This window comes from Rattus norvegicus, chromosome 6 (assembly GCF_036323735.1).
Source record: "Rattus norvegicus strain BN/NHsdMcwi chromosome 6, GRCr8, whole genome shotgun sequence".
Lineage (NCBI taxonomy): Eukaryota > Metazoa > Chordata > Mammalia > Rodentia > Muridae > Rattus > Rattus norvegicus.
The window spans coordinates 106,428,394-106,444,953 of record NC_086024.1 but is presented as its reverse complement, the minus strand read 5'-3'; the positions used below and the strand labels follow the sequence as shown (position 1 = coordinate 106,444,953).

The 16,560-nt window shown below is 47.9% G+C and overlaps 1 protein-coding gene across 5 annotated transcripts in view; it reads right to left on the bottom strand.

The window, feature by feature from the left end:
- Window positions 1-12,362, bottom strand: part of Smoc1 (SPARC related modular calcium binding 1) — a 161,365-nt gene extending 149,003 nt beyond the window's left edge. For 2 of the 5 annotated variants that reach the window (XM_006240284.5, XM_006240285.5), the window contains exon 1: window positions 11,993-12,361. In XM_006240284.5, the coding sequence (XP_006240346.1) occupies window positions 11,993-12,088 (96 nt within the window). In that variant the 5' untranslated portion in view covers window positions 12,089-12,361. Of the gene's footprint in view, window positions 1-11,992 lie in introns of all 5 variants that reach the window. The other 3 variants (NM_001002835.2, NM_001412316.1, XM_063261932.1) reach the window with 2 other exon arrangements.
- Window positions 12,363-16,560: the final 4,198 nt, after the last annotated feature.

The window sequence follows — 16,560 nt, the reverse complement described above, 5'->3', positions numbered from 1 at the left end:
ATCACAAGGGAGTGGCACCATTTGAAAGGATTAAAAGGATTAGGGGTGTGGCCTTGTTGGAGGAAGTGTGTCACTGGAGACGAGCTTTGAGGTTTCAAAAGTCCATGCCAGGCCAGCCCCCTACTCCCATCTCTCCATGAGCATCAGGATAGGTACTTCTCCAGTACCCTGCCTGCCTGCTTGCTGCCATGCTTCCTGCCATGATGATAATGAACTAAATCTTTGAAGCTTTAAGCCATCCTCCAATTAAATGCTTTCTTTTATAGGAGTTTCCATGGCCATGATGTCTCTTTACAGCAATAGAAGACTTGCATTAAAATGTTATCTGTTGGGTTTTTTTTTTCTAAAATTTAAATTTCACTGGACATCTTGAATTCTTACTTGCTAACTTGGAACTTCCTAAACTAACTAAAACACTGACTCCTTCATAATCATCCAGACAGAGCAAGTCAACAGAAGAGTAAATGCCTGGAGCAATCAGGGAGAGACACCAACTCGGTAAGGCACCTGCCCAGAGCTACAGGGAAGACCTGTGGTCTTGGGGTCTCAGGCAGGCAGGAGAGAGGGGGCCAGCAGATGGAATAGGAAAGGGTTTTACATCTAGATGTACATTCCTTCTGGAAAGACGAGAGGCATGCTCCCCGCCACTTAGCAGCGGCCCTTTCATTTGTTCTTGACCGTATTGTAGAGATGGGGAAATGGCTTGCTTGCCATGTATGTATGAGGACCTGAGTTTGGATTTCCCTGGACCCATATAAAAGGCCAAAGTAGAGTTGCTGAATCTGGAACCCCTGTACTCCTACAGCGAGATAAGATGTACATGGTGGTGATCTATAAGAGACCCTGTCTCCAGGAGAAAAGGCAAAACCAGCATCCAAGGCTGGTTTCTGACTTCCACATATGTACTATGGCACACACCCATGCACACACACACACAGGCATGCACTCCACACACACCTGCACATGCATATGCCCATGTACACGCACATGCACAGACAAACAATATTTCTAAGTTATTTTTTTTTAAGGATCGAAACAAACTTTCTTGTGATTGATCTAATGCATTGTAATCTTTTATGAACTCTCTTTTGGATTATTGGACATGTGCAAAGGGAACTTTAAAACCCATGTGCTGTTCACCCAATTACAAACAAACGAAAAACTCTGCCAACTCCTTGCAAGTCTATGTCCCTGTAATGTATCCCTCTCCTGCCTTGCCCTCTCACCCTGGAGAGTCAATTAAAATAGCCTTCGTGTTATAATCATCCTTAATTTTCTCATACATTTTCACACCTGTGTATACCCCTAAACAATGTGTGGCTTTTCGCATACCTTCAACCTTAACAACCTTCATATAACTAGTAGCCTGGACTATGTATTCTTCTTCGATGTTCCTTTGTTCACTCCCTTTTTTAATAATGAAGTTAATTAATTTAATCATTAAATAGTCATGTTTGGTGCTATGCAATAGTCCATTATTTGGATATACCATAAATTATTTTTCTAATCTTTTCCTGATAGTCATCTAGCTACTTTCCAATGTTATGCCATCACCAAACGCTACTATAAAATTAATAATAATAGCATTATTATTAATATTACGATATTATAATAACATATTATGAACATCCTTGAACATGCCTCTTCATACAATTTAAGGGCATTTTCCTAGGACATGTAGCAGGGAAGAACTGAAAGGTTGAGAAGTGTGTGCAACTTCAGCTGTAATTCTACAAAGTGATTGTACTAATTTATATTCCCACCAGTGGCAATAAATAATTTTTATAGTTATGTCCTGCTGAGGTTAATTGAAAATGCTTCTTTAAGGCAGAGTGGGTTCAAAGCCTACCCAAAATGAGCAGGAGGCCTGGTGCTGGTGGGTCCTCCCCTTAGAAAGCAGGCCTGACTGACATGGCCAACAGTGATGTAGACTGGATCTTCAGGTTAGCCGGGAACCAGCCTTGCCTGGTATAGGAGAGACACAGAAGCTGCTGCTGCACCTGTCATGAGCTCAGGGGGCCTGTGTCAGGCAGGAGGGAGGTGGCCAGCAGCTGTGGCGGGAAGAGAGACCACAGGTTTGGCCTCCCCTGAGGATAGCCTTCTGAGAAAACAAATTCAGACTCTGCAGCATTTAGAGGAGGCTCCAGAGAAGTAGCCCTGGGGTCTCACGCCCGTGCCTGCTTTAATTTGTATTCTTTTACTGTAGGATTGAAAGATGTTATTGTGCATAAAACCGGTTTAATGGTGGCTAAAATGCATGCCATATACTGAACATTCCCATGATAACAACACTTCCAGCAAAATGCAGCCCACCAACTCCTCTTACATGGGCCGACTTTCTTCTTTTTGCTCAAAGAGAGTCGTATATTCTGTTTGAGTTTTACTTTTTTTTATTGTCCAATATATCTTTATAAAAAAAAGAAACCATCTACATTTATTGAAAATTCCATCATTTAACAAACATTCACTAAGCACCTGCTCTTGGGCACAGCAGAGTCCATAAAAAAAATTAAGCAACTTTACCATAGGGGACTCCCACTTGAAAAGAGACTGCAGACACAGGCCACAATAACAACCTCATTTACTGTGTGCTTTCCACAGGCAAGAGTCGTACTAGACCCTTAATGAGTGTAGCAGGCACAGCAAACCCGTCTTAGTCAGGGTCTCTATTCCTGCACGAAACATCATGACCAAGAAGCAAGTTGGGGAGGAAAGGGTTTATTCAGCTTACACTTCCACATTGCTGTCCATCACCAAAGGAAGTCAGGACTGGATCTCACACAGGACAGGAACTTGGAGGCAGGAGCTGATACAGAGGCCATGGAGGGGATGCTGCTTACTGGATTGCTTCCCCTGGCTTGCTCAGCTTGCTCTCTTATAGAACCTAGGACTGCCAGTCCATGGATGCCATCACCCACAATGGGCTGGTCCCTCCCCTCTTGATCATTGAGAAAATGCCTTACAGCTGGGTCTCATGAAGGCATTTCCTCAAGGGAGGCTCCTTTCTCTGTGATATCTCCAGCCTGTACCAAGTTGACACAAAACCAGGCAGTACAAAGCCCCATCCAAGATGCCCATATTCTAATATAATTGGGTGGCCCTGAAATTAGTCTGCATCATGCAAGGGGACCTAATACTATCACGAGGTCCTTCCTTAAACAGCAGGAGGCAGCAGATCAGTGAGATGGCCCATTAAGAAGAACTTGACCATCACTGATGACTTTTGAAGATGGAGCCATGAACTGAAGAATGTGAGTAGCTTCCAGAAGCTGAGAAGGAAATGGATTCTTGAACCAAGCATAGTTGTACATGCCTGCAATCCCAGCACTTGGGAGCTCAATGCTAGCCTTAGATACAAAGGGCATTCATGAGAAGCCTGGGCTACCAGAGACACTGCCTCAAAAACAAACACCCCCTCCAGTGCTCATGAAACACTGAGGAAAGGGGGGCATGAGGGACGTGGGAGTCAGAGGATGGGGTCCAGTACAGTGGATCTGGTGTCACTGTACTCTCTGAGCCAGCAGTTGCTATTACGCACACAAGAGCGGGCCCAGCAACATTCTAACATGGAACCGGGGAAGGTTAGCAAAGTCCTACACTTTCCTGGGGATATAAATACTAAAGCTCGTAATGGGTACTGAATGCGGATGAGACATTTGCTTCCAGGTGTAGCCATTGGTAAAGTGTCCAGACTCCTGTGAACAGCCATCACCTATGCTCCAGTAAGCAACCCCTGTAAGCCAGTAACTGAACTAAACTCAATGGGTGGAGGGAGAAGGGAAGGGAAGGGGAGGGCGTGGCTATGGAAGGTGGGGAAGAGGAATGATGTCAGCAGGAGTGGGGGCGGGGCAAGAGAAGGGTATGGTGGTATAAATATGATGGAGATGCATTATAAACCTGTCTGCAAATGTTACAATGAAATTCACCGTGTGTAATTATTACATGTTAATCAAAAGCCATTTGGTCCCTCCAGTGTGTTGACCACATTTCAAGTGTGTAGTAAATACTGTAGATGTGGTTAATCAGACCCCTGCAGAACGTTCCATTGGGCAGGATCTGTCACTGCTTTTGAGCTGGTGGGTGGTTCTGTCTTCTCCGAAAGCTCAGCACCTCCTACTTTCATTGCCCCTGCCTCTGCCCCTGCTCTAGGGATTCAAGAATGGATACATAATAACTAACCCCAGCAATTCTTTTGAACCCTAGGCTCTGTCCTGGAGAGATGCTTGTCTAGTCCAAAAGTATCCATTCTACCGGGGGCAGGCTGTTCAATTCCTGAGCAAGCCAGGCTCTGGATTCCATTCTCAGAATCCACTTTGTGAAATAAAGTTTGTGTGGTGATGACCTGTAACCCCAGCAACCGGGAGGCAGAGACGGGGATCCCTGGGGCTCCTTGGCCACCAGCCAAATCCACTTGGCAAGTTCCAGACTGGTGAGAAACCCTGTCTCAAACACAAAGACGAACCCGATGTTGTCTTCTGGCCCCCACTTTCACATGCACAAGTGTATACACACACACACACACACATACACACACACACACACACACACACACACACACACACACATACACACACACACAAACCCTAGGTTTCTCACTGCCAGTACCTTAGGAAAGAACAACCTTGTAGAATCTTTTATTTGGTTGTTCGGTTTGATTTGGTTTTCTTTTCTCTTCTTCTCCCACCCCACTCCCAAACAGGGTTTCTGTGTAGACCTGGCTGTCCTGAAACTCACTCTGTAGACCAGGCTGTCCTCAAACTTAGAGATCTGCCTGTCTCTGCCATTTGAGCGTTGGAGTTAAAGGCATGCACTTCATCACCACCACCACCAACAACAACAACAATTACCACCACCACACCACCACGACGAATCCCTGCCTTCTACACCTTTCACATGTAGAGTGGTTATTTATAGGAGAGCAAGGTTGCTCAGAGGCATGAAGTATCTGTCTGGTTTTGAATCACCTGACATAGCCTGGTTAACTGGGGAAATCTCCACAGAGGCCAGAGCTGCCTTCCCCACACTTGGCCCTGCTAAAGGAAAGCAGAAAACAACCAAAGGAATATTGAAAACTCCACAGAGCCCCAGGCCTCTAATAAGCAAAGGCAGTGGCCACAGGGAAGATTATTTTGTGATCTAGCAATTGAGTTTGGAATGATGTCAGAGCAAAGGAAAAACCAATTCGTTGCTAGAATGACCTGTGGGTCTTCGTGGGAATGGCTGGAAGCGCTCCTGGAGACCCAATTCTCTCATCCCCCTGGTGACTCACAGCTGTGCAGAGCACGTACCGTGCACAATGCTAACCCTGTTTGGCAGGCTTCACAGCAGCTCCGATCGATTTCTCCTCAGCAACTCAACCCTTGTCCTCTTCCAAACAGCTCAGTGACAAACACAGAAGGAGGGGCCCTTCCACACTGACAGGCCTCACCACTGGCAGCCGTACCAGAACTTGGCTGCCTGAACAATAAATCCCTATGTGGTCTGGAGAGAAAGGCCACCCTGTACCTGCTCTATGCGGGGCTATACACACACCCGAGCCCCGGTGGAGAGAAGGGAGGAGGTGGGACCCAAGGCCCCAGTCTAAAAAGAAACAGCCCTCCAGCTTCCACTGCACAGAAAGGCAGCTCAGGAGCCATACCAGTTAGGAGACAGCCACACTCGGCTGGTTGGGATCTGTCCTAACCTCCATACCAAACGAAGCACCATGACATCTTCTATAAATTTACACATTACTAAAAAAGAGTTAAACTTTAAAGAAATTCTTTTAGCTATCCAAAAATTGTGCTTGGCTAGGCCAACTGAGATCCATATTTGTGCTTAGACCTAGACCTTTTCAGCCAAGAACTGAATCAACGATAATATTCATTTCCTAGTGGGATATATTAGACAGGGACACATCTGCAAGAAGAGAGAGAAACAGAAGGAAGAAAGGAGTCCCTGGCCCTGGGAATTCATATTTGACCTCAGGTGCAAAGAACTGAACTCATCATACTTCTTAGTTTATGCCATACTTTGATTTGTGCAGGGTTCATTTTGCTTTTCACTTAATCAGCTTTAATAATGGACAAAGGGCTTGGAGCCACCCTCTCTTCTCGCTAAACGTGCCGAGCATATGGTTTCCCCAGTCTAACAAACCCTTCCACCCTAAGACTTCATTTCAAGCCAGCATCCATGTTACTTTGATTTTCTGTTTTAGCTAGCTTTATTGTAGATGCAGATCAAAGATGTCATACCGCCTCCTTTGGTGTGTTTCTTTTCTTTAATATTGCTTTGCCGAGTATCGGCAACTTTCATCCTTGTGTATATGGACGTGTCCAATGCGTTCGTGTGTATGTGGGTGGCGTGTATAAATGTGTGCATGTGTGTGTTGTGGTAGGTGACCAATCCTGCTCAAATCGCCCCGCCAGCTGCCCACCCCAATATTCTGAGTTCCTGAGAGACACACGCATGCGCGCGCGTACACACACACACACACACACACACACACACACACACGTACAGCCTCATATTTAATATGCCTGAAATGGCTCAATGACTAGGCCACCCCAAACCTCCATGCAGGTAGCACACTCTCCCCTCAGATATTCCTGATTTATTACTTACTAAAACCTATATTCCATCCTGGCCACCCCCAGACCCAGCCTGCAGTCCTCCTGGGCCATGACCCCTGACTCTTATGTGTTGGCCGTCTCTCTGTCCTACACTTCTCAGGCCTGGTCTTTCACCTTCCTGGCATGTGAGTTCTCCATCCTCCTTTCTCTCTTGGTCCCCTGGCCCATGAATCCTCAAATCCCGCCTCTGTCTCCCTGCCCAGCCATTGGCTGCCGGCAACTTTATTTATCCATCAGAACCAACTGGGAGCAGGGACCCAAAGCATCTAACATTCAGATTCTCACATGCGGATCCTCATGCAATTTAGGGGACTCGATTCACATAATGCAAGCGTTAGACCAAATCCCCTACATGTGTGTCCATGAGTGTGAGAGCAGCTGCACGTGTTCAGGTCAGAGGTCAACTTCAATTATCAGTCCTCATCTTCCACCTCGTTTTGGGAGGGACAGGGTCTCTTTGTTGTTTCACCACTACAAATGCCTCAGTAGCTGGCTCAAGAACCTCAGGGACTCTCCCGCAACTATCTCCCATCTCCTCACAGAAATACTGGGATTCCATATATAGAGTGCCAAACCTGTCTTAAAGTGAGTTCTGGGGACTTGAACTCAACTCCTCATATTTGCATAGCAAGCACTTTACCATCTCCCAGCATCCTACACTGCTCCTACATTTGGCATAGGGAAGACGTTTTCATGGTGTGAATTCCTCCCAGTTTGTTCGTCTGTCCTCCCACTAATGGGCGGCTGGGCTCCTTCCAGCCTTGTGGGAAAAACAGCGCCGTGGCACACAGTTGCATCCTCCCCAGCTTGAGCTTCCCCCAAGGCACATGCACCTAGGAATAGAATTGCTAGGCTGCACCAAATGTAACTCCTCGACCTCAGAGACAAGATCGCAAATTGGCCATGGTGCCTAGCACTTCTTAGAGGTGGGTTCCTTCCCCTAACCCCATCCATTTGGTTTCTTTAAGTGTCACATACCAGCTCTACCAAAATGTTTAAATCAAGTTCTCATCTTAACTCTTGAGCAGCATCTCAGGTGAACTTTCCTGTGTGGGGGAAGAAGAAGGGTTGGACAACAGGAAGATCGTCTAAGTAAAGCAAAGACCCTAGTCCAGACACCGAGGTAGGACAGTCTGATGGGAGGCAACAGCCCAGACACTGTTTTACTTTTTAGAAAGCGGAGGCTTAGGGTAGAGGCAGAGCCAATCGCCCCATCTAAGATGCTCACACAGCCTCTTCTGACCCCACTCAGCCCTCTCACAATCCCTGCAGGTGCAAAGAACAAAAGCCTGAAAGCAGAAAGCCCAGCCTGTGAGCCAGTCACTTCAAATGACAATGGGGTGTGGGGGTCCAGACCAGACATCACCATACGGCCAAATGCATATCTGTACCTGCTAGCCGAATGTTTTACAGTCTGACCAGCACACGGGTTGAATCGGATTCTTATTCTGCTTCAAGGAGCTTGCAAGTTTCCTCATTTCTAGGATGGGATCAGGCATGAAGTGTCCAAGGGATGACAGTGGCAGAAGGAGACGCTCACTGCAGAAAGACTCAAAAGTTAACAACTGCCAGGAGAGTGATGTCGGAGCTGGGATTGATGTAAAAAGAGAAAGAACAAAGAGAAATTGCCAGGCACCATGGCGCATGCCTTTAATCTCAGCGCTCTGGAGGCAGAGGTAGGCAGATCCTGTGAGTTCAAGGCCATCCTGTTCTATATTGCAAGTTCCAGGGCATCCAGGATTATTACATAGTGAGACCTTGATAAAGGGTGAGGAGCAAGGAATATATTTAAAATAGTTATGAACTCAGTTTCTGACTCACGCCCTTGGCTTCCCCATATTCTCCTATTTCTCACGTTTAGTTTGTTTTGTTTTGGTTTTTTGTTTTGTTTTGTTTCGTTTTGTTTTTCAAGACAGGTTTCTCTGTGTGCTCCTGACTGTCTCTGAATTCACTTGCAGACCAGTCTGGCCTCAGACTCACAGAGATCCACCTACCTGCCTCTGAAGTGCTGGGATTAAAGGTGTGCACCACCACTGTGCAGTCTTTCTCACATTTCCCAGCTTCTGGTCTTACTCAAACACCAGTGTTGCTCAGAGATCATCAATAAACATTCGTTATCTGCACTCCTTCTAGTTTTCATCCCACAAACACTGACAGAGTAAATCTCTACCAGGTGCCTGGACCTAGGCTGAGCTCTGGGGATACACGGATGGATGAGACGGGTTCAGTCTTGGCCCTCATCCCATCCCTACCCTCAAGGGGAAATAGAAGATTAAACAAAGACCGTTCACTTGGTCTGAGCATCCCTCAGATCTCGTCAGCCCAAGACAGCCTCTCCCTCTTTCCCTTTCTCCCCTGAAACACTTTTCAGCCAATTTTGCAGGGTGAAAGAAATGGCCGCCTGCTACAGCCTTTGAAGAACGCTGACCAGCTTTGCAGATAGCTAAGTGGCTGCCTCGACCTCAGAGCATCAGGTGCTTCCTACAGAGCGGCCTCCAATCTGATACTTGATAGCTGGTGGTTTCCAGAGTCAAACAAATGTCAGAAACTTTATGAAGGGAGGCAGGAAGCAGAAAGGGGGCAAGGATTGGGGTCCAGGCCCCAGGGGAGCTCAATTAGTGAGTCAGACAGTTAGAGCGAAAGGGCATGTTCTCGGTTTCCTCAAGAGCCAGCTGGGAAGATGGCAGTCCTTAAGCTTCTGTCACTCAAAAGATTAAGAGAGGAGACCTCGGGTGCCCAAAGGGAATTCTGCAACAAGCCAGATGTTTCTGTTCTTCCTATGACTCTCTTGACCAGAGCCACATTTCTGGGGCCACCAAGAAGCCACAGAAGAAAGCTGGTATCTTTTGAGACGGGGTGGAAATCCAGGCATAACTCTTTATCAACATGGATACAAAAGACTCCCCTGCCACCTCGCCTGGTGCACTGGGGCTTAGAATTCTCTCATGGAGTGTCGTCTTTCTCTTTAACTGGGAGCACACAATATAACCCATGCAAACCTCCCAGAGCCGTGTGTGTGTGTGTGTGTGTGTGTGTGTGTGTGTTATGTGGGATTCAAACAAGACAGTAAGCCCCATGTTTCACTTCCCCACCTCCAAAATAGGTGTAAAAGACTACCTTTCTTGTTCATACGAGAGTGTACAAAAGGTCAAGCCCAAATGCTCCTAAGTAAATGCAGCCAGATAGCCACATGCTTGAGAGAGCTGCTTTCTGACTGGAAAGATGGCTCGGTAATCACAAGCACTTGATGCCCTCTCACAGGACCCAAGTTCCCTTCTGTGAACCCATATGGGGCAACTTGCAACCCCCAATTCCAGAGGATCTGACGCCTCTAGCCTCTGAGGGGACCTACATTCACATCCCCACATTCATCTACAGATATACATATACACACATAACCAAAAATAACAAATCTTTCTTAAAAGAGCAGTGTTTCTTTAGTGCATTTGTGTGTGTGTGTATGTATGTGTGTGTGTGTGTGTGTGTGTGTGTGTGTGTGTGTGTGTGGAGTGAGACGGAGAGCAAGGTGGGACATAAGCAAACCTTTCTACAGGTCCTGCTTATCTTCCATCACTTTTTGTCAAATTAATAAACTGAAGAAGTTGTCAGGAAACTCAGTCAGAGTTTGTTTCCCCTAAAGTCCGAGTTTTCTCCTAAAAGCTGCTTTCTCCAGTTCCAGGAGGTAAGGCAGAAAAGCCATATGGCTTGAGATGTTAGACACGCCCGGCAGCAAGCAAGGCCCCCACCATTTGTTGGAGGGCCTCTCTCCTTTCGACCCTCCTGTGGGCGGGCATCCAGATTGCAGTCGGGGTGCTCTGGTCTGCATCTTTGTCCTGACTGTTCCTAATTATTGGAGGGAACACCGTGGCTCTCTCTTGCCTGACCTCAGAATTTAAGAGCTTCGAGTCCTCATCTCAAACCATCAGCTTCATTTAAAAGGCATCCTCATCTACATCCATAAAAGTCGCTCGTGGAGCCCTGACTTGCCCCAGTTTTGGGAATGCTGTCGAGGATTTATGACACACCCTGGATCTAATCTGCCGCCCTTTAACTGCTGCTGTTGCACATCTGGCCATAAAAGCAAGGGCCGGCCCAACACGGGGACAAACACTTTTCTTTCCTAAGTGGCTGTACATCTGATCTCCCAGTGATAGGTGGGCTCGGATGTAATCAGCGGTATCGGGGTAGTCATTAAGTTAAGGCAGGTTTTGCAAAGCTTTTCCTCCATTCACTGCAGCTATAAAGATGATTCCGGTGCAGCAAAAGCCAGGAATAAAGAAGCTGCTATGGGAACAGGTGGGAATGGGGCTAGCCATCCTGGAAATGGGGATATCCAGAGGATATCCAGGAAAGAAAGCACAATTTTGGTTGAGAAGCCAACTTCGTTTGCTCAGAAGTCAAATCCTAGCTATTTTTCCCAGAGAGGCTCTTTCTCTCCGGTTGGGAGCAGGCAGGCTACCCAGAGATCCAACTTCTGATCTTATTGACCCTGATCCTTGCCCAGAGATTGCCTCCCTTATGTTTTGCCAAAGGAACCACTAGGTGGTTTAACAAATACGTTTTTAAGGCAGTGAAATTCTTTATTAGACCAATAGGAGGGGGCAGGGAGAACAATAATCTAGACCAGAAATGAACAGACTGCCGCTGGATCCCGTTTTACAATGCCCTGGACAACTCGTCCTGTGCACAGAATTGGCACATTTCGTGTGGTTCAGAAACTCCAATCAGATCAAGGTTCAACCGATCCACCCAGGGGAGAAGCTCTTCTGAACGTCTCCTCAGCTCCCCACCCCTGCCACTCCTCCAGGGCCAGACCAGCAGGAAGGGGCATTAAAATTATCTGCTGTGGGTTTTACGAGCAGCGATTGCTTTTTAAAACAACAACAACACAAGGTCCTTGTGTGGCTCGCGGGTAACCTAAAACTCTCTAGGCAGAGTGCCCCCCCGCCCCCTCTACACACACACACACACACACACACACACACACACACACACACACACACACACCACAGCCTGCCAAGAAAGCCAGCGCGAGGGACTGGTGCAGCGACAACATTGGGAAGCTCTGCTCCAGCCAAGGCCGAGCTCCCACCGACCTAGGAGGCGCCTCTGGGAGGGAGGAGGGGTGTCTAGGAGAAAACAGGCTCAGGAGAAGTTCGGGCAAGAAAACCCACCGGTGACAGGTCGCGTGGGAGTCAGTGTTACAAGAAAAGGCGGGGAAGAAGGAGGGGAGCGATGAAATTTTATTTCAGCAACTTCTCCAGGAGGCCTGCAAGGCACTAGACAGCAGAGCGGAGGACAAGGTCTGACACCTCCCTTCCCCCTCCTGTAGATGAGTGGCTAAGCGCAGGTGGGCGCGCGCAGCCGGGAGACGCACTTACCCTGGGGCCGGTGGTGCGGTGGCCGCCGGCCGGGGACAACTGCACCAACAGGAGCAGCAAGTGGGGCGTGAGCAGACGGACGCGCGCGGGCAGCATGGTGCCAGCCGAGCCGAGCAGCCACTAGCGGGCAGCGGGCAGGGGGGTCTCAGGCTAGCTTCAAAGCACTTGGTGGTGGTGGGGGGGGACCCTTGCGGCGGCTGGGAGTGGCGGAAGAGCCTGCAGCAGGGGCTGGCGGAGCCTGCGTCCGGGGGTCACGGTCATGAACGGCGGAGGCCGGGAGCTGGAGCGCGAGCGTGTGCTCTGCGCGTGGCGCCTGCTGCGCTCGGTCTGGCCCGGGCGACAGCAGGTTGGATGCCGGAGCCTGGGCCATGGGAATTCCCGTTATAAACCCCGGGGAGGGGAGGGGCGGGGCCCGGTGGGGCTGACTGACGGGTCGAGAAGCCTGTAGCAGCCGACCCTCTGGCAGGTGGAAGCCAATGGGAGAGAGACGAGAGGGGCGGTTCGTGATCAGCCCCCCCCCCCCCCCCACCTAGGCGCTACACTGGCTTCCCCGGCAGAGTGGGCTCCAGCAGAGCCTGGGATAAAGAGTAACTTTTTCTTAGCAAGTCCTCACTGGGAACCTCGGAGCGCACCAGCAGCCTCAGTCCCTCCTGAAAGGTCACCTGGATAGTAAAGAAGCCTTACACATTTATCGTATTTTAGTTCTTAGGCTTGAGTTGTCACCGCAACAGTTCCGTGGAGCAGGCAGGGAAAACAGCTCCGTTTTCCAAATGACCCAAAGCCAGTGAGAAATGTTTCCCGGGGACCACAACACCAAGAGCAACCTGGGAAGCCCACAGTGTGAGCTGTGACCTCCCGAAAGAGGAGTTGGGGTGTTCATTTCTTTAAAAAAAAAAAAAAAAAAAAAACCAACTCCTTACAGGTGACCACAGCTGCTGCCGGAGGGAGGCAAAATGAAGCCCCTGAGGGTCCAGTAAACTACACCTGTGGCCCTGTAGTCCATGTGACAAAACCAGAGCATCCTGTCTAACTAGTCTGAACTGGAAGACCAAAGGAGCAGCTTCTCTGCAACTCTGGGGTTTAGGGAAGGGGAGTCCAAGGAACCCTGGTCCCGTATAGAGAGGAGGAAAGTTATGAATAGAGGAGTGTTCTATGAGTGCAGAAATCCTAGAGCCCTCCAAGGAAGGAGCGCTATTTCCTGGGATCCCAACCTGGATTGCATAGCTCAGCTCTAAGCAGACCTGTCAGGTGCTAGAGCTCTTACCCATAGTGGTCCCAGGGGCCAGCCTGAAAATGGTCACTGCTACATCACATCGCATGCACACCTCAACCCAACAAGGTGTCTTCTGCCTTCCCCGCAAGAGACTCGTGATTATCTCCAAATGTGGAACACGACTCATGGTGCGTGGTTTCCACCGGTCCGGACCCCTTCCCTTCCTGGAAAGAGATTTATTTCTCTAACCAGATTGAAATAAAGCCCAGGTTTCACAGCCCCCTGACTTCTCTGAGAGGTCCTGACAAAGATTAGCTGCTCCCTTCCAGCTTCTCTTCTCGATTATAAAAGCAAGCTTCCCAAGGGGCTGGCACGCAGCCCTCATCTGGCTGCACACAGCCTTCACCCTACAGCCAGCAGGGCTTTCAGAACAACAAACCAGAATGCACCACTCTCTGCTCAAAGGGCTTTGCACCTCCCCCATCGGTCTCAGACGGAAATGCCGGGCAAGAATGAAGGCTTCTCCAAACAAAAATGAAGAACATTTCTAAAAGAAGTGTCATTTCCCTCCCACCTGGACTCAGTGGCTTGATCAGATTTTAGAGCAAGAACCCACCGCCACCGTTCTAGGGGTGAGATTTCAGGTCTGCCATCTAGTGGTAAAACCCTGAACAAGACTCACTCGGGTCTGTTTTCCCCACTCTGTAAAATGGGAGTTAAAATGGCACCATGTCACGTGTGTGTTATTGTCAGGACTAAGGGAGATTAAACTGAGTAAAGCCCTTATAATGGTATAAGAAGAAAATAGGCCAGTATTTCAGAATACTGTGTGCTCACGGAGTGAATATTTCTACTTTACAGGCAGGTTAACAGGCAATGCATGAGACTGACTTGTCTGGTAGCCTCACATGGTTAGAAGATGGCCGAGCCAATTTCCTAGACTAGGGTTTTGGAGTCGCAAGAATCTCCTGCCTTTGTGTCACTGGGAATTTTTCTGGAGATTCATCTTCACCAAGCATCAAGGGGAAAGGGCGTACGCAGCAAAGGTCCGGCCTTCCTGGGACATCCCTTGTGACAAGGAATACTGGAGATTTAACCAGCTAAACCTATGACCCTTGTCCAAGCCCTGAGTGTGCATGTGGCGCTTAGGCAGTTCCCATGCACCTTCAATGTTTACCCACAGGGGGCGCAGCAGGCTGCCGGTTTCTCCTGACGGCCACCCGGCCACATGCAGCTGTGGAGCTGATCCACTGCCTTCTGGGGTTGGAATTATTGAGAAAGCTGTTGGAGTCAGCAGACATGCTCAGATGGCCCCTGGTATCTGGCAGTACGAAGCCCCCAGGGGCAAGCATTGTAGTAGTGCTTTCCATCCTCAATCCCAAATGCTACTTTCCAGCCAGAAAACTCATTTCCAAATAGTCACTGCTCCAAAAGTCGACATCGTGTTGGCCTTCAACCATGTAGCTTAATTTAAAATACAAGCAACTGCTTTCCAGTTACTTTGCTCAGTGAGTATTTTCTTTCCTGCTGGTTGGCGCGCCGTGCCTGTCATGACTGTGGTCGCCATTCTTGGGATACATTTTCTTCTCCCAGCTCCTCCAAAAGCCAAGAAACTCAGAAACCCCAAAGAACCCCTAGTCCTAAATAGCGTTTCTCTATCAGCCAGGCTCCATTTTGTGATCCAAAGGGAAACAAAAAGCAAAATCGACAAGTTGTCTTTCCCTGGAGGTCAGGTTTATGCCCCAGAATAAATCTAGCTAGCCCAGCAACTGGTCTGCCCAGTTTTAGTCATACTCTCTGCCTCTGCGACTTCTCATTTTAAGAGGATATTTCAGTGGAAGAAAAATAATATTTTATACTATAACTCAGCTTTGCAACACTAGAGGAGTATGCCAGTTAGAAATGCCTTGCCCTTTTGTCCTATTCAGAAGAGCAACATTCTAGCCAGCACAATGTTCATTGTTAAAGGGGATCTTTGGATACACACGTTGTCCTACAATTTAACTAAGAGAGAGCAGATAGGTACCTAGAAACCATATCTCAAAGCAAAGCTTGCATTGTCTGGGATCTCAAAGAGCAAGGTGCATCTACCAGGCAGTCTGGTCCCCTGAAGCCATAAGTCCTGAAGGGGATCTGAAGCTTCTGCAGTGTCACTCAAGTTCGATTTATGATCGCCTCACTGTTGCAGCTGTAACTGAGCTAAGGTGTCTAAGGTGGGGACTCCTGTCAAAAGCATTTCTGAGCTCAGGAGCATGGGACACTGAGACTAAACTCGCAATTTGGTTAAGGTAGGTTATATATTACTCTTACTTTGCTAATGAGGTTTATCCATGGAACTTAACCTTACCAAGGTCTTTCCTTGGATAGAACAAATAATTCAGAAGCTTGTCTGTCTCTAATCTAGATTCATTCCTATCTATATTTGGTCATAATAAACAGCTTCCATCTGGTGGCCCAAGGTGGCTGCACAAGTCCTAGTCATCACATCTGCCTTCCAGTGAGCAAGAAGGAAAAAAGGGAAAGAAGAGTGAGTCCTCGCCAGAAGCTACATTGTATTTTATCTCCTTGACTACAAATCTATAGGCATCCAGGTAAACATAAAGGGTTACTAAGGAAGGAGACACAGTTGACAGTAGAGGCCATCAACATTATGCCAGATGAAAGGTCTTTAGCTCCCTTACATTAAACATATATAAATTGCTATTGAGCATTAAATGTGTGCCCCTCCCACAAAAATCCCTCTTGGAACCCTGTCCTTTTCATGTAGGAAAGAATTTCAAGAGGTCATTGGGAGTAGATGAGGTCATAGGGGTGGAGTGCACAGGAATGGGATTGGTGCCTTCAAACAAGTCATAGGAGAACTTGCTTCTCCAGGCTATCTGATCTCCTACACCACGTAAGGCTTTGAAGAAAAGTTGGCACTCTGGCTTTACCAAAGCCCAACCATGCTGGAATCTTGGTCTTGGAGTACTATCCCACAGAATCATGATAAATAAGTGTCTAGTGTTTATAAACACCTAGACCATGGCACAGCAAAATGCATACAGGGGTGGAACCAGCCCAGGAGAAAGAATTATGTTACAGTCAACAGAACTGAAAGGAGTGTGAGATCCAAAGACCTATGTTTGACATCAGACATTGAGTTACAGCATTTGGCGCTTGCCCTGATGGGTTTCAGTCTTGCTTTGATCCAGTATTTCCTGAATATGCCTCTATCCATCCCTTTTGGAATAGTATTGCATGATCTGTGCTCTTGTGTGTTGGAAGTATTGTAATTTGCTGTTTTTATTTTACAGGAAGTTACAGTTACTAGATTATCTTGAAAAGAGACTTTAGACATTGGGCTTTTAGACAA